At 43.5% G+C, this 26,921-nt stretch overlaps 1 protein-coding gene across 1 annotated transcript in view; it reads left to right on the top strand.

Annotated features, from left to right (window-relative positions):
• The window catches only part of vps37d (VPS37D subunit of ESCRT-I), a 74,589-nt gene extending 53,090 nt beyond the window's left edge, over positions 1-21,499 (top strand). Inside the window, exons 3-4 of the mRNA XM_083638109.1 lie at positions 3,775-3,857; positions 20,451-21,499. Coding sequence (XP_083494235.1) covers positions 3,775-3,857; positions 20,451-21,029 — 662 coding nt within the window. The 3' untranslated portion in view covers positions 21,030-21,499. The remainder of the gene's footprint in view (positions 1-3,774; positions 3,858-20,450) is intronic.
• The last annotated feature ends 5,422 nt before the right edge of the window (positions 21,500-26,921 follow it).

The following is a 26,921-nucleotide window of genomic DNA, read 5'->3' as shown; positions in this document are numbered from 1 at the left end:
AACTCCTCTGGATAGTTTATCCACCTCTGCATTTACAGTATTTACCAATCGCACGTAGTGTTGGGTAAGCAAACGTTAACGTTATACAGTGATTAACAGTGTCTAATTCGTTTCTTCCAGGGGTAGCCGCCGTCCAGTACCAGATGGGACACACACAACAGAGGATCGTGATTTGTGAAGATCAAAGCTATAATATTCTGTTCTGAGATTAACGCTAAACTACACGTTACTGCTGATCAGTTGTTTCAACATACGAAATTGCAATAACACACAAGCCAAATGCTGACATGAGAGATTTGCTTTGAACAATTGTAGCTTCTGCCAGTGACCGGAGAATATTGTTATATTTGCTTGTTTTAATGCTTTTGTCAATAAACATTGTCAACAAAGATAGCCTTGTTGTATATTATCATGTATAAGATTGTTGATGTCGAGTGAACACAAACCGAAGATTGGACCAGAGGACAGGACGACGGAGAAACTTAACCGACCAGCAGTCTGAGTCTGCTTCAATCAACGAATGCTTTATATTTCTTGAAATGAAATATGGTGATATCTGGTGGTCTGAAATTACTCTCTCTAGCTAGGCTAACTGGCTCATATTATGTCATATTATTGTAACGTCTGAATCAGCGTTTCATAACTTTATAATAGCCTTACGTTTATAGCCTGGATGACGTTAGCTAATGCTACCCATCCTTCCATTGGTGTTACACGTTATATTTTTAACTGAGCTTTGCGGAATTACCTCAACACAATTGTGTATCAGCTTTAAATGTCCAATATATACAGCGTTAAACAAACGACCAGCAGCATTCAAATGGGCAAAAACGTTATATTTATTGAAATGTGGTGATCATGTCACAAGTCACATTACATAACGATATAGCGTTAGGTGTTCTTTTGATCAACAGACCTCGGGGATCTATACTGTTGCTACGTTGCTAGCTAGCTAGCCGCAGATCAGCTCTGAAGCCCCAACTTCAGAGCCACTAAAACGCGATTTCGATATAGCGTTTTAGGTGTTCTTTTGATCAACATACCTCATAACGGGGATCTATACTGTTACGTGTGTCTACTAACATCATTAAAATATCATAAGGGTAACGCTGTTTCTGTTATTTTACTTTTAATCTCTGGCTACGTTGCTAGCTAGCTAGCTAGCCTGCCTTGGCAACTGGTTGGGATCATCTGGTGTCAATCAAAGAAAATCCCGCCCCCAAAGTTATAATTTTTATCGGCTCTTTTACTCGAAATGGGACCATAATTTAGAAAACGGAGCCCAGGAGAGCATGAAAAAGACTTGAAATTGTTTATTCAGACCATAAGCTCATTCGGAAAATGTTTATTTAAGACACAGAACGAGAGAGAAGTCGGCTCATTTTTACATTGGAGCCAATGTACGTGTCGTCACTTCCGGACCTGACGTGCGCCCCCCTGCGGACTTTTCGAATTAATGGAATTTCACGACTGGCCTCATACATTCCCTAATTCTGTTGCCCACTGGCCTCATAGCTAAATCTGTTTCCTATCACATTTCTTGTGTTTGATACATGCTACCGCGCCGCCCCCAGGTAATGGCAGGGAGGCTGCCATTACAGTGCCGGTTTGGTTCGTGGGAGGGAAGGGGGGTGGGGGTTGCAAAGCGGGGGGAAGTTGCTGGAGGCGGGGGGTGGGGTTTAGGGGGGGAGTGCGTGCGTGACCGTGTGTTGGCCTATGAGTCCATGAGTGTGTGTGTGTGTAGGTCTGAGCCTCCTCCGGCTAAACACAGCGTTGCTGTGGAGATGGCCTCGTCTATTCAGTCCAAAGTTCAGGCGTCAGATGTTAGGGCGGGGGGGTGAGTGTTGGAGACGCAGGTTGCACTCAAGGCTTCAGGAGAGTTTTGCTGCTAGTGTCCTTGACGGCTATAGCAGGTGGCGGGGGGGGCCAGATTAAATCCGTTGTTTTGGTTTTCCCCGGTGGGTGTAGCGATCAACAACATTCCTCACACGAGTCAGTCCTGATCCTCGGTTTTAAACACTTCGGCGCAGCGGCAGTGATATCTCCAAGAAGTAATCCATTTTTAATCCATCAGAAATCGCAATAGTCCAAGTACTCACTGCCCCGCTCATCTCGTTTATCGTGACGTGCAGCCTAGGGTCAATGACTGCTGTCTTCCCGTATCCCGCGGCGAAGGTCCCGTCTGGGCGGGGGGGGGGGGGTTGTCGATTTCATTGAGAGACCAGCCATATAATCCATATTTGTAGTTTCGAAGAGACAAATGCAAGATTGGCTCCGGGTAGCAGAAGCAGAGGGATGACGGGGAGAGGGGAAGGGAGTAGGAGTAGGGAGACAAGGAGAAATGCGACCGCCTCCGTTGGTAGCTTGTCCAACCAGTTCATGTTTAAAAGGCACTTGTGTGAGTCATAGGGCTGCAACTATCGATTATTTTAGTAATCGAGTATTCTACCGAATAATCCATCGATTAATCGAGTAATTGGATAAGAACCCTTTTTTGTGTTTTCAAAGGCTTATCGTAAAAATATACACCAAAAAATAAGATAAATCTCTTCAAATAAACAACTACATTAGTTTCTTTCTTAGAAAAAACAACATTTTTATTTTTAAATTGCATAGAACTGGCAGTGGCACCATTCATCTTTTCACTTGAACATGATGGACCCGTCCTTACAAAGCTGTCCATAGTACGCTGTGATCCGCTGAAAAAGAGGTGAAATAATAATTAATATTGATATTTATTAGGTAAGTTCATAACAAAACTGGAGAATGCGCATTTACACACCCTAGACCTGTTGCCTATTATTGACACAAATATCAGAATAGCAAGATAACAGGTCAGGTGGTGTAATAATTGGAGCCTAAAATGCACAAATTAAATAGTTGTTTGCAATCATCATGAGCAGAGTCGACCGGTCTAGGGTGTGTAAATGTACATTCTCCACACACACACTCTTTCTCTCTCACACACACTCACTCTCTCACACACCAACAGGCTAGTGTGATCACACACACACACACACACACACACACACACACACACACAAACACAACGCTGTTAAATTAGCCGCTAACGTTAGGTTAACGTTTTAGGTTAGGTTGAGCTTTGTATTTGTATTTCAGAAAACGGCAAGCCACATCAAAAAAATGCAGCGTGAATGCAGTTACTAATAGTCATATTGGCAACGTGGCAAGCCAGCAGCACAACTACTACTAGTCTTAATATCAAGTAGCAATCATTAGCATACATTTACATTAGCGTTGTGTATAGTTAACGTTACGTTACCTTGCTCCGCTCGACGTAGATGCGCTGGTGGATGCGTAGACTGGATGTTTACGGTTCAGGTGCTGAAGCATTGACGAGGTACTGTTGTGATATGCAAGTATCGTTACAGTACTTGCACACCACTGAGTTCGTGTCCTTTTTCAGCGTGAAATGATCCCACACTTTAGACAGTTTCGGTCGCTTTTTCGGCCCTGGTTCTTCCCTTCCCGGCTCCTCCTGTCTGCTTTCTCCGCCGCCTCGTTCCATTTTGCGGGGTCCGCTCGCTATACAGTAGCTGCTCTCTGGTCTGTCTGCGATCATGTGTCCTCGCGTGTTTACACCGGAAGAGCGCTGTGCCACACCAGTAAGCGTCCGTGAGAAACAGTCTCTAATCTCTAAATGCCGTGTCGAGGCGAATCATATTGGCCTCGATCATTTTAATTATTCGAGTTATTCGAGGTACTCGAGGAATCGCGACAGCTCTAGTCAGTGATGTTTCTTTGTCGTTGCAGAGGCACATGTCCAGAAGCACAGCCTGCAGACAGCGCAGAACCTCCTACATGAAGAGGTGGCACGTGCAGAGGAGCATTCAGAGGTAAAAACAAAAGCAGCTCACTCCTGCTGGAAATCCAACACATTATTTTGCTCCTTTGTCAGTACTGTTGCGGAGGTCCCATTAACTCATTCCCCGCCATTGCCGTCTACTGACATCTTTTAACAGCCAATGCTTCCCCACCATTGACATCTCTGGACGGCAATAAGTGTTTTCACCGTCATAGATGGCTGTCTTAGGGGCCATTCAGACCAAAAGTGTTTTTGGAGCTGCCAGCGTCTTTCTGCAATTCATTCTCTATGTAAGGATGCGCTAAACGTGCTCCTCTTTTAATGAACGCACCTGGTGTTTCAGCGCTGGTGGCGTCTGTTGTTTTTGGAGGAACGCTGTGGGCGTTTTAAAGCTGAAAAAAGTTGAACATTAGAGGAAAAGCACGCTGCTCGTGTTTTCCACTCCTACCGTCTCTCCTCCAGAGGTATTCTCGACCTCCGCTGCTGCCAGAATTGGCAATAATCTGGTTTTCGTGTTGACAGTGAACAACATCAAACAGACAAACCTAGCTGGCTACTGTCCTTGTGGTCGTCGTGTTCTGATCTGTCCTGCACGTGACTACAGGGGAAAACAAACGGAGTGCAAAAAAACGCTCCGTGCTCTGTGTTTTGTGCACAATGGAAGCGCTCTCTACATGATTTTCATAGTGTTCTGACTGAAAAAAAAACTCTTTTGGTGTGAATGTCCCCTTACACACATTGTGAAATAGTACAGCACGTCCTTGTGGAACTCTCAGATCACCCTCGTTGAACTCTGTTTGCCCTCGTCGAACTCTCAGATCGCCCTCATGGAACTCTTAGTTTACTAGAGACTAATTTTCCCCTTTTAACTTAGCTAATGATCTTCCTTCCCTGAACTTATGAACATTTAACATTTCTTTTCTTTTTTTCTGGACTCTTCCTTATTTACATTTTCAACTTCCTGTTCTTTTGTAAATTGTATTTCTATATCTGAAACAATGTAAAATGTTTAGCCCGGCATCCATTCGGCCTATCCCGGAGGGGGGTCCCCAGCTGGGGTCCATAGTTGGGCCCCTATGGTACATCGGCCCTCACAATGTTCCTCCTCAGCCAGTCACTGAGGCAATCCATGTGGTGGAAAGGTTTCCTTGCGCGCACTGGGGGTGGAGGTGGGCTTCCTCTGAACTGGAGTGTTATAGTGTGTTATAGTGTTCAGGCTAACACCAGACTAGAGTAGAGTAGGATAGGGCGGACTAGGTTGTATATTAGCTAGACTCCTTGTGTGCTAGTTAGTTCATGTTATTGGCTAGAGTAGTCAGATTGTCTGGCCTGCTGCTCATCTGGCCTGGCTGCTCTGCTGCTTGTTCCAGTGTGCCGCTGCAGCGGGATGGCCGGGCGGATTGAGTAGCTGCTGTATATTCTATCTCTTCTGCTCTCCTCTCCCCCCCTTCCCCTGCTCCCCCCCACCTCCTCCCTTTCCCTGCCCCCCCCCCCCCACATTCCCTGTTCCCCACGTCCTCCTTTTCCCTGCTCTCCCCCCCACATTCCCTGTCACTTGTCCTGAATTGGAATTAGAAATCTAGTTCCTAAACTCTTGACGCAGTGTAAATTTCAGCCGGTAGATTGCTCCTGTCCTCCATACACAGACAACCAGTCACCCCCCTCACGCAAAACGAACGCGCGCCCCGGCTCGCCTCTCTCAGGGGGTGAATCTCTTTCTCGCATCGGTGACTGAAAGCTGTGCCCACGGGCGTGTTTGACCGGAAGGGGAAACTATCATTATGGGGATCATAGTTGAGTGTAACATCGGCCAGTATCCGCCATCAAAGACATTTATTCGGTTCAGAAGCCATGAAGATGACTTCATTTACAAAAATGCCCTTTTCTACTCTTTCTGGTCACAGACTAGTAGGGGTGTCACAATATATCGTCCCACGAAATTTCGCGATAGTAAAACGTCACGATATGTATCGTTGAGATGAAATCTCATATCGTGGAAAAAAAAAAAAAAAAAAAAATTTTTTTTTTTTCAAAAGTAGACAAAGAAACGTCTTTGTTTGTTGAAGTTCAATGTGTGGAAAGTAGTTCAGTTGAACAAGTCTCTGAAGAGACACATGAGAAGTTATACAGGAGAGAAACCATTCAATTGAGTTTCTGGCAAAACTGTTTACTTGACAGGAAAAACTGAAGATGCATAAAAAATAGACTAAGAAAAGTCTTGTTGTTTGAGTTTGAAGAAAAACTGAAGATGCATAATGAGAATTTATACTGCTGAGAAACCTTTTAGTTCAAAGTAAATCTAAGTGACGGTGTAACTCATTCTATTTCAAGATAAGCCTTATCTCCAATCTCATGTTTTTTCTAGTTGTTATTGTAATAACAATTTCCCACAACAGCATGTTTTGTATTTGTGCATTTCAAATAAAATACTACTTTTCCAGTCATATATTGTCATTATTCAAGTTTAAAAAAATATTGTTAAAATCGTATCGTATCGTATCGTTATCGTGAACCCAGTATCGTGATACGTATCGTATCGTGAACTGAGTGTATCGTGACACCCCTACAGACTAGTGTTTTTGATGAAAACGACCTACATTCAGGTGTTGATAACTAAAGAAGGGATGAAGGTAGGGCTGGGTATTGGCAAGGATCTCACGATACGATACGTATCACGATACTTGGGTCACGATATGATTGTATCACGATATATTGCGATGCGATATATATTGCGATATATTGCGATATTCTACAGAATTTACTCAAAATTAAATAATAGAGCTAAAGATACAACACACTGTGTACCACCCAGGTAGTGTAATAATATGTACATCACTTTATACTGATAAGTTAGTGGACAAATTTAGTCAAAACTCACTGAGTTTTGAGTGTTACTGAACGCATCGATATGGGAAATATCGATACAGTATCGATTAGGGGTGGGAATCACCAGATGCAGAGGCCTGGCATGGCATGGCCTGCAAAAAAAAAGAAAAAAAATGTAATATCGTGATACTTGGCGTCCAAGTATCGATATAGTATCGGGAAATAAAATATCGCGATATATTGCCGTATCGATTATATTGCCCAGCCCTAGATGAAGGTAGAATCAATCTTTCTTTTCCCTATGAAAGTAGAGGCTCTCTTCTTTCTTTTGGGATATTCAGTCTTTACGTAGTCATAGAAGAAAAATATTCTGTGGGTCTTGGAAAATCACGGAAAATGCTCAGAAACCTTGGCGGTGGCTGGTGACTTTTAATTTGAGAATCTGGTGGGGAATGAGTTAAGGACCCAAAAAGCCTGCATTCCAGTTGACGGCCCCACCCCCTTTTGAGCAATCTGATCTGTCGAGAAACTAGAAGGACCTCCACCAAGCCCAATAGTCCAGTCTGCTTATGATATGCACATTTTGGGAGTTGGATCGGATCGGCTCTAAAAATGTAATGGCTTCACCCTTGGCTCATTGCTTCCACAAAGTTGAATGAAAATTGGCCCAGCAGTTCTTGCGGAATCCTTTTCAAACAGACAAATTGCACCAAAAACAGGTGGCAGAGGTAAAGCATAATAGTTAGTGGTCCACCAATGTCTATAGCTATCAAAGTTGCTTTTCACATACTGTGGGTTCTCCCATAGACTTTGCAATTGGTCTACACCCCATGACAGGTGCAATGCACAGACGTTTGGCCAAGGACAACAGAAATCCCCTTGATATATACACCTTATGTAGCCCCGCCCACTTGACCCAGTTGTGTTATGACTTCCTGTTCAAAACACTGTCTGTTTTACCTGCAGTCTATACTACGAAGCTATCTTAACATATCCGCGATCTGTCACTTTGATCTGGTTTGACTGAACAGGATCAAAGCTATCTAGTTTAACGATACTACGACGCTGGTTTTCTACTCGATAACTGAAGCTGGATTTATCTGGGATCTGCCTGTGCACGCGCACATTTTTCGCTCGTGCACAGGCGCGCGTCCACGCGAAAGAGGTGCGCTAGCCAATCACATTATGAACATCTGAGTTGTGCCTGTCATGGCAGGCACACCCATTTCTTCATTCAATGAAAGCGCAGTGTGATCAGAGTTTTTGGCGGATATTTAATGTAGCCTATGTCAGAATGAAAATCCGCGTTGGATATAGTCTGCTGAAGGACTGTCTAAAGCTGCCGCTTGTATTCACATCAGTCATTTGATTTACTTTGATCAGTGATTTCTGTCTCCTACAGCAGCTTTTTGCGAGTGTAAATGTAAATGTGTAATCTCAGTCTATAAATTTCCACAATCTGTAAGCCTATTTAGACCATAGATTTAGAAACGCATGCTCAATGAATAATGATCTCTATCACTCATTATGTGTGTGGTTGCACTGATCGAATATTTCATATATAAGATAATGATAGCCTAATATAAAAGAGAAAACTGCTGAACTGAATTGAGACGATGCGGGCATAGTTTTCATTGATAAAAACTAGCCTATTTTTGCTCATATATTGGCATACAGCCTACAGGACACAGTTCCAGCTGAAACATGCAAGAGTAGCCTGCATATTTAGTATTGGGGCTATCCCATATTTATCCCATATCTATATTATATGTATAGGCTTTTCTGGCATGTAGGAGAATATCACCCTCACTCCATTTGAGGCTCCGTTTATGATATGCGCTGCGGTGATTAATAGTGATCATATTTCTCCACGCATCGTTGAGCTGTTAAGACATAAAGTGGTAAGTAGGCTTAATTTAATTATGTAGCCTACAGAGCCACAAATGTTTTTCTTGTTCTATTCTCAGTTGACTGCAATCTATTTTTCATATGGCGATCTTATATGAATGGTGAGTGACTCCAGAGAGCCGATTATATGGGTCTGTCATGGATTTTGATCTTATCCTCTGAAGCTAACCTGGTCGGGACCAGGTTAGCTTTGCAGCGTGAGTTGCCATGGTGATTGAACTAGGTTAGAAGTTAACTTGCTTTGTAGTACGGCTAAACCAGGTTCAAACTCAAACTTACTCGGATAAAGCATTAATCTAGCTACGTAGTACAGGCCTCTGGTCACTAGTACTGTACTGTCACAGGAAGTGTAAACACAATAGGAAGTAACTGGCTGACCCCTGTGTTGGAACATATGGTGAATACAATACGTTGATTGTGCATTAAAGCCACCCTCCTACCTGTATAAAGGTTGATGTTCTATTTCAAAGTTCTAAAAACTGCTGTATAATCGCATGTCTTCTGATTCTTACATCGATAAAAACTGAAGGCAACGTCATGGCGGCCGCGCTGTTGTCTAAAAAGCTCAAGAGCTATGTCTCTTGACTTCAATACTCTTCGTCTCCGCTACAGCTGGCAAACCGACGTAACGTTAGCTTAGCTGCAAGCTGCATTATTGCTTTTATTATCAACAACCAGCCAACTTTCAAAGCTGATGCCCCCATGAAGTGTGACACAAACGAGTTAACGGCAAAACTGTCACTCAGTGGTGTTTTGAGCCCGGCGATGCCAAGTGCTTACAGCAGCATGCAGTGGGCTTAGCTAATGTAGCTAACGGCTAGCTAGCTTGTTAACATGCCAGATCATCCTCAGAATTGAATTGACATGACGTATAACTATAGCTATTATGATAACTACAGCGTTCCATTGAGTCATCCGTCATGATTCCTCTTTAGCAACAGCTACTTTTTTCAAACTTGAGCAAAAAAAAAAAAGGTATTTTTGTCAAAAAACAAACTGTGGCTGATCAACATGGTCAGCTAGGACTCAGAAACATGAAATATCTTAAACAAATCATTCTTGAACATTTTACCGATTTATATTGGAACTTTTTTCTGTTTTTTTTATATCTATATCATCCTACTAGCTACCAGACCATTCGATGCACTTTGTGACTGCTAGTCACAAAGAAAGCAAAATGTGTTTTTTTTTTCTTTAAGAAAAATCATCTTGAGGATGGAGCAAATGTGCAGCAGCAGTTCAGCAAGTGTGCAGTAAAACGTAGGACTTATACCATGTCGACAGACGAGACTAATCATACAACAATACATAGTGTATTATGTTGAGAAAGGGCCAATCACAGTAAATACATTTTGTTTAGTACGTTGCATTTGAAATAGATCTATGCAGCCTTACGATTAAGGGTGCGATCACAGTTTGTTTCCTTTGGTCCGAACCAAAGTCGGAAAGGTTTACTTTGTTGCATTTTTGTATTTGGTTCATTCAGGATCATGTTGCCCAACAACAACGAACAAGGACTTCTAAACAAGTCACATGGACAAGAAGTGCCTTTATGGACAGAGATTTGCTAACCTGTCATCTTGCCAGTGTAGAGATTCTGGCAGCGGGGCAAGTGAAAACAAATCTGATTCCAGCCATTGTAACTTTAGCGAAGCATGATGGACTTCTCTGCACTCTTTGCTGTAATTTACCTTCTCTGGTGTTCAAACCAGTTAAGATCACATGAACAAATAGCTGAGAATGAGCAGCAGGCCAGATTGCGGTTTACCCCTCCATTTTGTTCTGCTAGGCTTTCCAAGCATGAGGAACTGCAGGCCATCAGATGTCAACAGCCATCTCAATATCTCCATATCTTCATAATATACCCATAAAACATTGCGTGCTTCCTGTAGTCGGTTTGGATTACAGATGATTCTCACTCCTAAGGCCATATGTGTGTCCATATGGCATCTATTCCTGACATTTAAACGCTGGAAGTACGCTGGGGAGCGCTGACCCTAGCGCACAATATGCAAGGAAGCAGTCTGAAAGTAACGTTAGCTAAGCAGCGGTAGCTAGCTTGATAGCTGACAGCTAACATTAGCTAACAACACACGTAACAACACTCACCAGAAATATTCAGTGTCCAGCCAATCTGCTCCCACAATTGAGCCTTTCTGTCTCTGTTGTGATAGTTTCTCCATATGATTAGTTTCATGAAATGGTGCGCCCGACACCAGCGTCTTTCTGAAAAGTTTAGATATTTTCAGCTGGAAGCGCTGGGAGCCGGCGCACAAAAAAGCCGGAGCGCTCTGAAAAGACGCTGGTTGCAGCGCACTTTCTCTAGACGGCCGTATGCGCCCGCATACGCTCTCTCCTCAATGGAAACGACTGAAAAAAGACGCTGGAGCTTAGGAATAGACGTCATATGGACACACTGCCTAATGAACCACATTGCAGCTCACTTGGAAAAGAACTGACTCACATTTTGGTCCGAGTTGTTTGGTGCCACCCGAGTTCAAATTGCGTTGTCCTCACTTGGCCAAACAAACTGGCCTAAAGGAGTAAACGCTCAGAATAAACCACTCCAAACACACTTGCTGTGAATGCACCCTTTGTCTCTTTGATGTGAACTGGCAGCAAAGAAGCAAGTTCTTTCCAATTCAAAGAAACCCAAGTCATAGAAAACAAAATAAAATATCTGTGGTCACTGAATTGCATTTGTGATCAATAAACAAAACTGAAAGGATGATACAGTGGTGAAGTGCACCACATCATTACTGTATCGTCCTGTTCCGATTTTGTCTGGGGCTACCTGATTTCCAAACTTAGTTCCTTATGTAGATTAATGCACAACTTTATGTTCATAGTCACCTGCATGTACTCACTGACATTCGCTTGTAGGCCTATAGCAGGGATGGGCAACTTTGATGATAGAGAGGGCCACACAAAAAAATCCTCGCTACCAGAGGGCCAGATTGTGACTGTGCACTTCCACCAGTAGTCTACTGTAACACCATCAGTCCCAAATATAGCTACTAATTAATGAAAAGGACTGGTAGTTTAGTTTATTATACCAACATTTACATTTTTCAAATTCAAATTTAGTTCCACTTCCATTCAGATGACACCAGAAACTTTGCTCTAGCTTTAAAACAGCCCGCTACAGCAATTTGATGGGGTACATCACCCAAATATGTGATATTAATCAGATTAGTAATATTGCATGTGCAATGTGCACCCTGGAAATAGTTTGTTACAATAGCGTTAGCTCAAATGCTAATGTTAAACAGTATGTGGATGGATAATGCTAATGCCATTAGCGCCATGTTCTGGGATGTATAGTAAAATAAAAACACAGATTTGTGTGGTCTAACCTAACCAAAAACGTCCGCCTTGTAAAAAAGAAGAAGAAGAAGAAGAAAAAAGAAAATGTACCCAGGGGCCACACTGAGTGAGGTCGGGGGCTGCACGCCAGTTGCCCACCCCTGGCCTATAGTGTTGAATACTTCCACAACAAACCTATGGATTTATTGATATGCATGTACAGACAAGTATGTGCACACTGTGCACAAGATGGATCAGCTCTGCTGTGCATACACATTGCTATGACGTTTACATTTGTCTGTATATCTTCCAGAAATTACTCAAAATAATTCAACAAATCAACAAATTGTTGCAAATTCGACAGTTTCCACAAAATGTGACAATACTGTTGTACTCAGGCTTCATCTAAATTCCATTTTAAACCATCAAATGTTGTGATTCTGTATGATTTCTGCAAAATAGAAATGGGGCCTTATGGGTGACGTAAAGCACGATGGACTGAGACAACACGAGTGCAGCATCTCCTCATTGTGCGTTCCTCAGGAATCTCAGTGGCTATTGAGAAAATATTGGTTTGTTTAGCTCTGAAAAGAAAATCACTCATGCAATAAATCCATTAGGGATGTCGACGGTTAACCGTTAACCGGTTAACCGCCGACAACGTCTTTGGTCGGTTAAGCATGTCGGTTAAACGGTCAATTTCCATGTTAATTTGCATATAACAGTGTTGCCAATGTGGCGATTCCCCCCCCTCCTTCGTGGTCAGCAATGTAACATAAGTATATTAAACGATGGGGCAAGTATTAATCAAGCTAGATTTGGAAATAAACACATGGTTCATGTTGATTTTATTTACCCGATGTCTGATCAAACGCATTCCGCAGCGAAGCACACACACAGCTGAACACCTGCTGCAGCCACACAGAGTCACAGTGAAGTGAGCGCACTGACTGCCCCGCCCCTCTGTTGCTCCTGTCTGAGCACACAGCTCAGATGTGCTCTGTGACCACTTCAGAATGATTAACACACACCCAGCGAAACAATCAGCTCATACATGTTCTATAGTTTTGTTAACTCCGTGTGTGCTGTCATTAGCCTACTTTTTATTCACTGTCTCATTCGGTCTAACGGCCGGGACACACATCTTGCATGTGCGTGTGCGTGGCGTGCTTGCTGCGGCTGGCAACTCTCTCCCTCCCTCTCTGCAGTGCATGTTCATCAGGCACACGCATGCATACGCTCGCACTCAATGATGAAACAGTAGTTTTTACCGTGTTACAAAAATGACATGAAGCGGTCGAATTGACGATTGAAAAGTATCAATTAACGTTAACGTTACTGTCCAACACATGGCAGTTCGGATAAATTGTTTCACAAGAGACTGCGTGCCGAGTGCGGACTCGTTTTTATAATGTTGTGGAGCAGCCCTGCCAGGCACAGAGAGCACAGCCCTCGCCGCGTGTGTGAAGAGAGAGAGCGAACGGGTGAGACAGAAGCAAACTATTTTTGGCAGATCTCAAAAGCAGGTAAACCACTGTGGGATTAGTGAGACTATTGCTAAAAGAGAAGATACTGTAGTGATGCTGCGCACTTTGTCAGTGCGCCCTGCAGCCTGGGCTGTCGTCCGCTCAAACACTACTTCACGGGGCGGCTGCGTGTCAATTGACGTGCCCTTAATATGCAATGCGAGCAGTATAGCCTATCGGAGGAATGTTTTTGTTTAGATGGCTGGAGGGTTCAACTTGTCTTCTCGTTTTGTTAATGTGTTTTTTTCTGCTTGTAGATGTAAAAATAAACGCTTTCTACTGAAAAAAAATCAAGCATTTGGTAGCCTAAAGGTTTAATGGGGCACAGACAGTAAAATAGCGCATTTTAATCTTCTCGGTTAACCGACAGTTGTCGGCTAATGAGTGTCGGTTGACGGTCAAGAAAAATTATGATTTTCGACATCCCTAAAATCCATACGGTGCAGGTGCAACCAGTTTTCACCAAGGCTGAGGAATCGAATAATCCATACTCCAAAATCAATCACTACATCTAGACGGCCCTCACTTTCTCTCCTTCAGCTGCTGCCTGCTCATGTAACCACCTACACAAGTCATTACTCACTGTATTCTGCATGCGGTGCATAGGGTAATTTTCACAGGCTGTTCACACACCCTGCTCTCCCTCCCTTCTCCTGCTCTCTCCTCTGCTCTATCCTATATTTCTATATTTTCTATATTTCTCTATCAATTGTTCAATGTGGTATCATTACTACTGTAATTTGCTACTGTTGTCTCAGCTAGAATTAGCTAGACATATTTTCTGTGAAGCCCTCTGGGACATGCTTGTGAATTAGGGCTATACAAATAGACTTGACTTGACACACACACACACACACACACACACGGATGCATTCGTTGATAGAGGGGATATTTTTAAGCTTCAACAATATTTGGACCTTTTGTCTGTACTATCAGTGTTTTGCATATTTCTGGTAGGCACTGTGTGCAAAATACATTTCCTTGAACTTGTGGCTTAAACTGCAATCTCATCATAACAACGCTTCATAACATTGGTCTTTTTGAACATGATGCAGTAGCAAGTGGTAAATTCGTAGTGGCGTTGTTCTGCACGTTCCTTTGGCTCAAATGGAGAAAATGAGGGAAGCTTATTCCCACAGATGAAACCCCCACTGCTGCTCCAGGCGTGGATTGATCCATGCATTAAATAACACTTCCCCCACTTGGCACGGCTCCAATCGATGCTGCTGTGACTTCAAGTCATTCGAGGTTCTGCCCAACACCCATCATAACGAGTAGCCTCCATCAATGAATGCTGAGACAACACCTCAACCAATTTGTTCATTAGATAGATTCACATCGGCAGGTCAGTAAATGTGTGTGACATTAATTAAATTCAGAATTGGTCAACTTGTAAGTACCGGTATGTAAACTTGTGAAATGGCCATTGGGGCATTTTCTACACTTAAAATACATACATGTAGATGTAAAATAACACGGCTTCAAATTATGTTACGGAGCCCCAATGGGCAAAACACATTCACAAATTCTGTGTGTCACATCATTTCAGTTCATGTTGAAAAGTTCAACCATCAATAAACCTCTAAAAAGTATATCTGCAGTAATTATTTTCTAGCCCTTCAGAGAGCGTCATTGATTGAAGGGGAAATCATCAGCATTTTAATCAGGTCTACAGCCACAGTTGAAAGCAAATACAGCAGCCACCAAAACACCTTTGAATTGAATGTAAAAATGTGATGTTTTCACAGTAGTGACACTGTGACCACAAAGCTCTGGGAGAGACACTGCAGCCCAGCCGCCCCCATCTCTTACTGAAATGTGTGTTTTCTCGGTAGCTGGCACCCAGAGCTAGTGTATGGAGAGCTAGTGTATGTACTGTATCCAGAGCTAGTGTATGTATCCAGAGCTAGTGTATGTAGAGCTAGTGTATGTATCCAGAGCTAGTGTATGTATCCAGAGCTAGTGTATGCATCCAGAGCTAGTGTATGCATCCAGAGCTAGTGTATGTAGAGCTAGTGTATCCAGAGCTAGTGTATGGAGCTAGTGTATGTAGAGCTAGTGTATGTATCCAGAGCTAGTGTATGTATCCAGAGCTAGTGTATGTAGAGCTAGTGTATGTATCCAGAGCTAGTGTATGTAGAGCTAGTGTATGTATCCAGAGCTAGTGTATGTAGAGCTAGTGTATGTATCCAGAGCTAGTGTATGTATCCAGAGCTAGGGTATGTATCCAGAGCTAGTGTATGTAGAGCTAGTGTATCCAGAGCTAGTGTATGTCCAGAGCTAGTGTATGTAGAGCTAGTGTATGTATCCAGAGCTAGTGTATGTATCCAGAGCTAGTGTATGTAGAGCTAGTGTGTTTATCCAGAGCTAGTGTATGTAGAGCTAGTGTATCCAGAGCTAGTGTATGTAGAGCTAGTGTATGTATCCAGAGCTAGTGTATGTAGAGCTAGTGTATGTATCCAGAGCTAGTGTATGTAGAGCTAGTGTATGTATCCAGTAGTGATGCGCGGGTCAGGTTTTTTTAAGGCCCGCCCCAACCCAACCCGTCATCGGAGCCAGCCCGCCCCGTTAAAATATCTGAAAATTCCGAACCCAGCCGACCCAGCAGCCCGCAATGGCCAATTTAATGTAATATGTCTCCGGACGCAGGAGGAGGACAGCAGAGCTTCCAAGGTGTGCAAAGCAGCTAATAACTCTGTCTCTCTCCCCCCTCTCTCTCTCTCTCTCTCTCACACACACACACACACAGACACTCACATGCTGCCCTGCGCGACAACAGTTGTAGCCTAGGCCTGCTCTGGATGAGTTGCGCTGCTGCTTTCATGTCGGTCTTTCTTCAATTAATCCATGGTCTTCAGATAGCGCGACCGACTACGCTTCCCCAAAGTGCGGATGGCGTGACCGCGCAGTGTTTCAAATGGAGGTAGCAGGTAGAGGTAGGCACTAGGCAGGCTACAGAAACAGTTCTTATTCTTCCCCATTTCTTTTAATTACGCCTGCGGGGCGGCCCAGCCCGCGGGACCCAGCGGGTTCTGAGTGACCCGCATATCACTAGTATCCAGAGCTAGTGTATGTATCCAGAGCTAGTGTATGTAGAGCTAGTGTATGTATCCAGAGCTAGTGTATGTAGAGCTAGTGTATGTATCCAGAGCTAGTGTATGTAGAGCTAGTGTATCCAGAGCTAGTGTATGGAGCTAGTGTATGTAGAGCTAGTGTATGTATGTATCCAGAGCTAGTGTATGTATCCAGAGCTAGTGTATGTAGAGCTAGTGTATGTATCCAGAGCTAGTGTATGTATCCAGAGCTAGTGTATGTAGAGCTAGTGTATGTATCCAGAGCTAGTGTATGTAGAGCTAGTGTATGTATCCAGAGCTAGTGTATGTAGAGCTAGTGTATGTATCCAGAGCTAGTGTATGTAGAGCTAGTGTATGTATCCAGAGTTAGTGTATGTATCCAGATCTAGTGTATGTAGAGCTAGTGTATGTATCCAGAGCTAGTGTATGTGTCCAGAGCTAGTGTATGTAGAGCTAGTGTATGTATCCAGAGCTAGTGTATGTAGAGCTAGTGTATCCAGAGCTAGTGTATGGAGCTAGTGTATGTAGAGCTAGTGTATGTATGTATGTATTCAGAGCTAGTGTATGTATCCAGAGCTAGTGTATGTAGAGCTAGTGTATGTATCCAGAGCTAGTGTATGTATCCAGAGCTAGTGTATGTGGAGCTAGTGTATCCAGAGCTAGTGTATGTAGAGCTAGTGTATCCAGAGCTAGTGTATGTATCCAGAGCTAGTGTATGTAGAGCTAGTGTATGTATCCAGAGCTAGTGTATGGAGCTAGTGTATGTAGAGCTAGTGTATGTATCCAGAGCTAGTGTATGTAGAGCTAGTGTATCCAGAGCTAGTGTATGGAGCTAGTGTATGTAGAGCTAGTGTGTGTATCCAGAGCTGTTGCAACTGCTGTGCAATAGTAGAAACAGTGAAACACCCATCAGTGTGACCCGTTATAAAAAGTAGACCACACACCCCACAAAGAGGGGCGGCTTCACCACCTGGTACGGGAACTGTACCACCATGGACCGCAGGGCGCTACGGAGAGTGAGACGCACGGCCCAGCACGTAACAGGATGTGAGTTGCCAGATCTGCAAGAACTGTATAAACAGCGGTGCCTCAGGAGGTCCCTGAAGATCATCAAAGACACAAACCATCCCCACAACAGCCTGTTCTCCCTGCTACCCTCAGGGAGAAGATACAGGGTTCCGAAAGCACGCACAAATCGCTTGAGGAACAGTTTCTTCCCGCAGGCCACGAGACTCCTTAACATACACAAATAGTGTAGTAGCCGTACTGTACCGTACTGTAGCTGCTACCATTACGTAAGTCCTTACATTGGTTGCCAGTGTGTCAGAGAATAGATTTTAAAATACTGTTATTAGTCTATAAATCACTCAATGGCCTAGGCCCAAAATACATAGCTGAATTGCTCCCACGCTACGAACCATCTAGAACTCTTAGGTCAACAGGGTCCAGCTTATTAACTGTCCCTAGGATCAAATCAAATCACGGGAAGGCTGCATTTACCCACTATGCTTCTGCTAGCTGGAACAAATTGCCTGAAGACCTCAGATCTGCCCCAACCTTACTTACTTTTAAAAATAGACTAAAGACTTTTATGTTTACCGTCGCCTTTAACTGCTGACAGCTACTATGCAAACCCAATGAGTCCTCTATAAGTTTTAGCTCTTTCTGCAACTGCTGCGCCTGCTGCCTATTGCACTTTTTTATACTCTTTTTTTTTAAAGTTTTGTTGTGATGCTTTTAAATGTCCATTTTATTTCTTCTTTTGGTTTATTTTCCTGTAATACACTTTTTATACTCTTTTTTTTTAAGTTTTGTTGTGATGCTTTTAAATGTCCGTTTTACTCTCTTCTTTTATTTTATTTTCCTGTCAACCATTTTATGTGAAGCACTTTGAATTGCCTCTGTGTATGAAATGTGCTATACAAATAAACTTGACTTGACTTGACTTGACTAATGTTTAATTGTATGTTTAATAAGGAATATGCTATTTGCACCTGTATGTCAAATACGCCGAATTTAAAATGCCGAGTTTAATTGTATGTTTAACACGTTCACTGCCAATGGCGAGTTGACTCGTCAAAAAAATTCCAATGGTTCACTGCCAATGACGAGTTGAGACGTCAAAAAAAAATAAAAAAAAAAATTGACGGTGCTACGTGGATCAATGCCCCCCACGTCTCCTATAAAAATATTGGAGCGACCGAACGTGTACAACCCATTCCACCGACCCACTAAGTGGCGACAGTGCTCTCCATTCTAGAGGAAGGCAAGCAAAAAGCAGTGTCAGGAAGCCATTCTCATGAAAATGGATTGGCGAAAACGCTTTCGCGCTTGGGAGCTGGCGGTGGGGTTTTGCAAATTTGCATAATAGATTACGGGTGGAACACACTTTGAAACACGCAGCATAAATAAGACCAGAATCGCAAAAGCTTCATCAAAGCTCTCAGAACCCCAGGAAACGAGCGAGCCCATCCATCCAGACTTGCCCAGCGGCCGCCAGGCAGACAGGCAGACAGGCACAGCAGCAGCAAAGCAGTGAGCTGGTGACGCGAGGTTACAGCAGCAGCAGCAACGAGCTTGTGACACGCTCGCTGCAGCCAAGAAGAACACACACGGAGGGAGGAGTTTGAAGGAAAGGGGTGTTTCCTGCTGTTATGGAGGAAATTACTGTTCAAAACTATTGTTTAGATGTCTGACGTCTTACTGATGCCAAAAATGAATGGTTAAAGTGACTGTTCTATCGAATTTCACAAAAAGCCGTTTATCTCACAATAAATTTACAGACGCTGAAACCATGCTGTATTCAACTGCTAATGCTTACATAACTACTAACTCTACAAACTAACTCTTTTAGACAGAGAAAGCACACATTCTATTAGTTCTTTTGAGATATTGTGTGTTCACAAAATCCTAACAGAAACGAATCCTCGGCTCTTGAAAGATGAGCCAGAATCCTCAAAAAAAACCTCTGGCAGAAGCTAACTACAGTTTTGAAAAACGGCTGGCAGTGAATGTGTTAATAAGGAATATGCTATTTGCACCTGTATGTCAAATACGCCGAATTTAAAATGTTGAATCACGTCTAAAGTATGCACACGACATGCGCACCTATGTGCAGTGAATATGCCACTGTCTCTGACTTGTCTTATCACTATACTGCCTTATTGCTTGTTGTGTCTCTTGTTGTTTTTGCACTCATATGCCCTGTTATATTTGTTATATTTGTACTATGTTGTAAACGGAGTCCACAGCACAAGAATTTCACACGTGATACTTTGGAGTGACAATAAAAATCTTGAATCTTGAATCTTGTAACTCATTATCTTCCATATTAAGCATGACTTGCTGGTAAGTCTGGAACTGAGGGTGGCATACTTCACTCACTTATTTTCTGTTTGATTACCCTAATTTACACCTTCAGTTTCTCAAAGCTCTGCTAGTTATGTGTTAAAGCTGTCGGATCGCAGCCCATTGGGGGGCTTATGTTGTCAGGAACATAACACATTCATTGTTGCTCTTTGGAGACTGTTTATGCTACTTAGACATACAGGCAACAGTGAAGATACCTGAAGCCGTTTGAGTAGGTGAGTCTGCTCGACGAGTCAACTGTCTCTCTTTAATGTTGGTACGCTAAAGGAGGTTAGCTTCACAAATGCGACTGTTATCAATCATCAGTGTATTGCCTAGCTAGACAGGGCCCAAAACCAGGTTTCTGCACCCAAGGGCCAAGGTCAGATCACAGGCTTCTCAAGCTTTGCCAAATGTAACAGTTACAGCATGGACGTTTGTGGGCCATATAAAATGTACCGACAATGAAAAGTTGTAGCTTGACAGTCTATGCCAAAGTTCATGGGTAAACATTCCCAGCCCTTGTTAAATCCCCTTTCTACTTACAAGTGTTTGTCTGAAGGATTCCCAGGGGTTGGACCTGTGTGTGTTATCCTGTCTGCTGAGATCCGTTTATTTGTGTGCTCTGCTTCACAGGAGCTGCTGGAGAAGTTCATGGAAGGGAACGTAATGCTGGATGAGTTCTTGGACTCCTTCCAAAGCTCCAGGAAGGCGTATCACGTCCGCCGGGCTCAAGCGGAGAAGATCCAGGAGGTCGCCCAACCCAAACGGCAGCCGCCAGGCAAAACGAAAAAAGCGGAGGAGGAGCACGAGAACAAGGTCCAAGAGCTGAAGAAAGACTCCGAGCAGAATCCCCAGGAGCCTCACCAGCGGCCCAACAGCTTCGTCGCCCAGGGCCCGCTTCGAGTTTTCCAGCTGCGCTACGGCCTCACGCCGGCCATCCTGCTGCCCCACTACCCCGTCTCCCCCCCCGCCTCGGCCCTGGGCCACCAAAGTAGCACACCTCTGCCCGAATGCCAGACCCACATCATCGGCCCGAGCACACAGACCCACATCCTCAGCCCCGGCACACAGCCGCTCCCCGGACACGGCCAGCCAGTCGGCCTCAGGGTCATTGGACAGCTATCGGGCGGCTGGCCGGCCAACGGGAGGCCGGTGCGGGTGCAGCAGCTTTACAGGCCCAACCCTCAACAGCCCGAGCCGCCGTACCGATAACTCGACGGGGGAGGGGGGGGAAGACTGAAGAGCCGGGCCGAGAGGTCTTCCGAGACACGGAACCAAACCGGTGGCTGTCAGACTCGTGTAAGCAAAGACAGACCCAGGGACAGCACTGCGACCTTCAACTCGTGTTCTCCATCCATGACACACAAACGTAAACATGAGCTACAAGGGAAATCCATACAATATGAGAGACGGAGGTAGCGAGGCAGTGGATGACAAGACGGGAACGGTCAGAGCGTGGAAGGTTTTATTTTTATATTTTTATTTGAATCATGTTACACGATCAGGAGGATGACACAAGGTTGTGAAGCACAAAGATGACGCAGAACAAAAAGGATTTCATACAACTTAGAATTGAGAGGGGCTTTTTGAAATGCCAGACATCATCCAAATGAATGATGGCATCAATAAAGTCCAAATCATCGTGTTGCTATGAACTCTCATTGTTTTTGCATACAGCAAATAAGGCATTGGCATTCATACTTGGAACCATTCCTAAGATGATGAATGTCAATATTAGAAAATTGCAGAACAAAGTTGGAACAAAAATATGATTTAGAACAGATGGTATTAATTAAAAACCGGATCCGCAGACTACAGGCTGACGTTATTTGCGAGTTCATGTATACGCATGACTGCTATCTTTTGGGCCGCCTTCCAAAGAGAATTACATGTGTTTTTTTCTCAGCTGGTTTCTCGCCCAACGTAGATTACTATCACAGACGAAGGCCCAAAACGTTCACATCAGCGGGTGATTTATTTATTCATGTCAATCCTATTTTTAATGCCTGACTTCAAAGCATCTGGTTTGCCCTGGTAAATGAAGAGCTGCCTTCCCCTTTCAAGGCAGCAACTGTTTTTATTTCTTCCCCCGAATGGATTTGCAGAGTGAGGGAATTTAATCTCTGTGAGAATGCCAGCATTTTGCAAGCGCACTATTTGTGATTTCATATTATAAGGTGGCTTCTTTCTCATGGGTTCTCTTTTCCTTTGTCCCATTACCCTAGCCTAGCCTAGAGTTTGAAGGGAAAAGCTTTTGGATTGTAGTTTTAATAGTTCGTACTCCTGACATTTGCTACCATGAAATACCATGATAAATAACTTCTATAAGTGCATGTTTACTACAGCTGGGCAAAGGTACAACATGAAAATGCCTCTTGCGGGCGAGACCTCTACCCAAACATGCCATCTTGTGTCCACTCAGGGTCATAGAAAACAACAAAAATGCAGTGCCACTCATCAGCCCTGTAGCACAGATAGACCCAGGATGTACTGTAGGTGAGCTCATACTCAATCTCACATAGACCCAGGATGTAGGTGAGCTCATACTCGATCTCATATAGACCCAGGATGTAGGTGAGCTCATACTCAATCTCATATAGACCCAGGATGTAGGTGAACTCATACTCATGGATCTCATATAGAGCCAGGATGTAGGTGAACTCATACTCATGGATCTCATATAGACCCAGGATGTAGGTGAGCTCATACTCATGGATCTGATATAGACCCAGGATGTAGGTGAACTCATACTCATGGATCTCATATAGACCCAGGATGTAGGTGAACTCATACTCATGGATCTCATATAGACCCAGGATGTAGATGAGCTCATACTCATGGATCTCATATAGACCCAGGATGTAGGTGAACTCATACTCATGGATCTCATAGACGCAGGATGCAGGTGAGCTCATACTCATGGATCTCATATAGACGCAGGATGCAGGTGAGCTCATACTCATGGATCTCATATAGACGCAGGATGCAGGTGAGCTCATACTCATGGATCTCATATAGACCCAGGATGTAGGTGAGCTAATACTCATGGATCTCATATAGAGCCAGGATGTAGACCCAGGATGTAGGTGAGCTCATACTCGATCTCATATAGAGCCAGGATGTAGGTGAACTCATACTCATGGATCTCATATAGAGCCAGGATGTAGGTGAGCTCATACTCATGGATCTAATATAGAGCCAGGATGTAGGTGAGTTCATACTCATGGATCTCATATAGACCCAGGATGTAGGTGAGCTCATACTCGATCTCATATAGACCCAGGATGTAGGTGAGCTCATACTCAATCTCATATAGACCCAGGATGTAGGTGAACTCATACTCATGGATCTCATATAGAGCCAGGATGTAGGTGAACTCATACTCATGGATCTCATATAGACCCAGGATGTAGGTGAGCTCATACTAATGGATCTGATATAGACCCAGGATGTAGGTGAACTCATACTCATGGATCTCATATAGACCCAGGATGTAGGTGAACTCATACTCATGGATCTCATATAGACCCAGGATGTAGATGAGCTCATACTCATGGATCTCATATAGACCCAGGATGTAGGTGAACTCATACTCATGGATCTCATATAGACGCAGGATGCAGGTGAGCTCATACTCATGGATCTCACATAGACCCAGGATGTAGGTGAGCTCATACTTGATCTCATATAGACCCAGGATGTAGGTGAGCTCATACTCATGGATCTCATATAGACCCAGGATGTAGGTGAGCTCATACTCATGGATCTCATATAGACCCAGGATGTAGGTGAGCTAATACTCATGGATCTCATATAGAGCCAGGATGTAGGTGAGCTCATACTCATGGATCTCATATAGACCCAGGATGTAGGTGAACTCATACTCATGGATCTCATATAGAGCCAGGATGTAGGTGAACTCCTACTCATGGATCTCATATAGAGCCAGGATGTAGGTGAGCTCATACTCATGGATCTCATGTTCCTTGCAAGTTCATGCCAGAGACTCATGTCAGACAACCCCCCCCCCCCCCCCGACTCAAACCATTTTGTCATTGCAGTGCGAAGGCTTGAGTTGGCCTTTTTGCCTGCGTTTATTGCTTGAGTCCTTGGAGTGATGTGGAAATAAGGTATTAATCCATTTTGGCAGTGCTGTCAGTTTGTCCCACTCCAACTGAGGACAAAAAAGCATCAACCGATCAAGTTTATTTTGGGCCAGATGATCAAGTTTGATTGATGTTAAGATTAGAATATTCTCAAGATGTGAAGTGCTTGTTTCTGCGACTGTGGTTTTGTTTGTCCAGTCTATATTGTGTATCTTTTTCTGTCAAGGACTTATCCCAACAGCCTTCCTTGGGGGGGGGGGGGGGTATGCGGGGGGAGCAGTAATAAAATAGATAAAGTAATAATGCTTCGTAATTGAAAATGCAGTCAGCTACTCAGCCAAACACAACGCTCCTTTATTAGAACGGATCCCAGCATTTCAGATGATGGAGCTGTGGCTGCGGGCGTCAAAGCCTATCAGTGCTGCAGCTGTGACAGAAGACGAGCTAATAATATCGCAGCCAAGCCACGCCATCCCTCCACTTCTGCTTCTCCACGTATGACAAGAGTCTTCGAATATAAAACCATGGAGTCCCATGGAAGAAATGTCAACGTGTAAAGCTTAATTTATACTAACTGCGGAGTGTCCGGTTTTCGCGGAGCGGAGGCTCTGTGCGGCGAGCACGGCGCTCCGCACAAGCTCTGCGGAGGGACTGCACGGAGCTCCACGCTCCTCTCAAAAAATGTAACTCCGCACTCCGCAGAGCACGCCGCGAGCTCGTGCAGTCAATTCCAAGGCTATGATTGGCTAATGTTTGCTATGGTTTGTATAGGGAAGAAGCCTCCACAAACTGACCAAGTGACCGGCGAAATCAGTGCAAAATGAACGGGTTTGAGCATCGCCATCGCCACATGAGTGAGGGAGCAACATGATCCTTTTCTCACAGTCATGAGGGAGCCCATTTTAGAGTGAATAGCCTACAATTTACTACGTCAATAAAAACGATTTGAGATCGAAAAAATTTAATGCAAAGCACAAAAACAAGAAGACAACAAACAAACTGAAAATAGCCTACAATTGCACTAGGATTGATTATTCGCCGATATAAATCAGGATCACACACGGAAGAACTGATGTGACATTTGCATTCTCGCTAAAAACACAACGGGAGCCTGGAGGGGGATTCTCCGCTCTCTGCAGACGCTGCACTCCTTCCGTATTTACCATAAAAAGATGTGCCTCTGCGGAGAGATCTTGCCGTGAACACCGCGGACGCCGGACACTCCGCAGTCAGTATAAATTTGCTTTAAGAGTTTCTAGATTCTGACCTGATTGCATGGAAAAAAGGAAAAATGACAAAACTCACCACAAAACAGCTGCATTCTATGAATCCAAGCTCCAACACTATGAACGCATTTGAATACGTTGTCTTTTGGCCAAATGTTGCTGATTTAGTCATTTGTGGTTTTGTTTTTTCATCTTTGGCTTATGTAAGAAGCTGCTGCTATTCTCTTAACCCATTTAAAGCGGTTAGCTAAACTGCAGGGGTGTCTTACAGCATGCAGTATGTTAGTGTACTGTATACACACTTTAAACTGCAGGGGTGTCTTACAGCATGCAGTATGTTAGTGTACTGTATACACAATTTAAACTGCAGGGGTGTCTTACAGCATGCAGTATGTTAGTGTACTGTATACATGTACACTTTCTTGCATGGGCCAATCAGTCCCCGTCATAAATAAAGGTCGTGTGCATGATAAAAGACAATGTCAGCTGTCTCAGTGGGCCGCACTTCGTGGTACAAAAGCCTCTCATGCATACGATATCTCGTATCATTTCAATTATTCATTCTTGATGGCAAAAGCGGATAGAAGTAAGCATAAACAAAGGCCATTATGTGGCACAACAGCAGTTCACTATTTCCACTACTTTTAAGGCCAAAATACTTTCGCTAAATGATCCAAAGATGTAACTTTTCTATTTTCAACACTCTTTAACGAATGGTTTAAGGATTAAGTGGTTTTACAAAAAAATGGACACAATACAATACAGCTTTGAGGCAAAAATCGACGAGGCATTTAAATTGATCAGTTCTTCAGTTTTCTTATTGAACCCAATCAGGATGTAGGGTGTACAGATTAAATGCCGGGATTTAATGTAGTAAAATCAGATACCTTAATCCATAACGTTGAAACTTTATTGAAGTTGCAATACTAATACCTACAATGAACATCTATTCTAGATGAGCTATATTATAAGATGTATTATTAGTATTATGATTATTCATTATTATTTATATATATACAGTATCTATATAGATATATATATATATATTCAATCCATGCATTGTGCATAGGTGTATAAGTATAATACAGCATGTCTGTCACCACCATCCTCAATAGCAAACACTGATTTGGTTCATCTGATATTATCATTTTGGCAGAGAACTAATCACATCCACATGACCTGTCCGTTTCTTTTTTTGTGAAGACAAGCTTCGATATTGAAGCCAGAGACTCGGCGATTAAGAAAATTATCCAATTAGATCAGTTCATTGCCTGTGATTGTACAGAGAATAAAACACTTACCCTTAATGGCAGTGGGGTTGGCCTGCAGGTCGCTCGTTTATATCTGTGGACAAGCTGGGAAAGTACTAAATCACACTGCGTTCCCTCCCCCTCCTTAACTGTCATTGAGTCGACCCCTCAGCATTGCGGGCTCCATCTGTCTTCACAGGCAGGCTAAAAGCCAAGGTGAGCATTATGTAGCCCTGATTCTACAATTTGTAGCTGATTTTGGGGTCTCGAAAGTCACGTCACTTTGAGGCTGTGGGGGGGTGGGGTGGGAGTGGCATCTAAATATCAATATAAATGTATTGAATTCTTGAAAAGTGCGATACTGTCCTTCCAAAATAGCACAATCTCTATATTATCGAATATCAACCCAAGCTTTATATCATAAATTGAGTGCTTATTGAGAAACAAAGGGTCATGGCAACCTTTGCCCATAAAATCAAGTGCTCTGTTGCGAGCGGGGACTGTAGAGTTATATAGGCTATT

Source organism: Poromitra crassiceps, assembly GCF_964638095.1.
Source record: "Poromitra crassiceps genome assembly, chromosome: 1".
NCBI classification, from domain to species: domain Eukaryota; kingdom Metazoa; phylum Chordata; class Actinopteri; order Beryciformes; family Melamphaidae; genus Poromitra; species Poromitra crassiceps.
The sequence above is the reverse complement of the archived record's forward strand: the minus strand, read 5'-3'. Positions and strand labels throughout refer to the sequence as shown.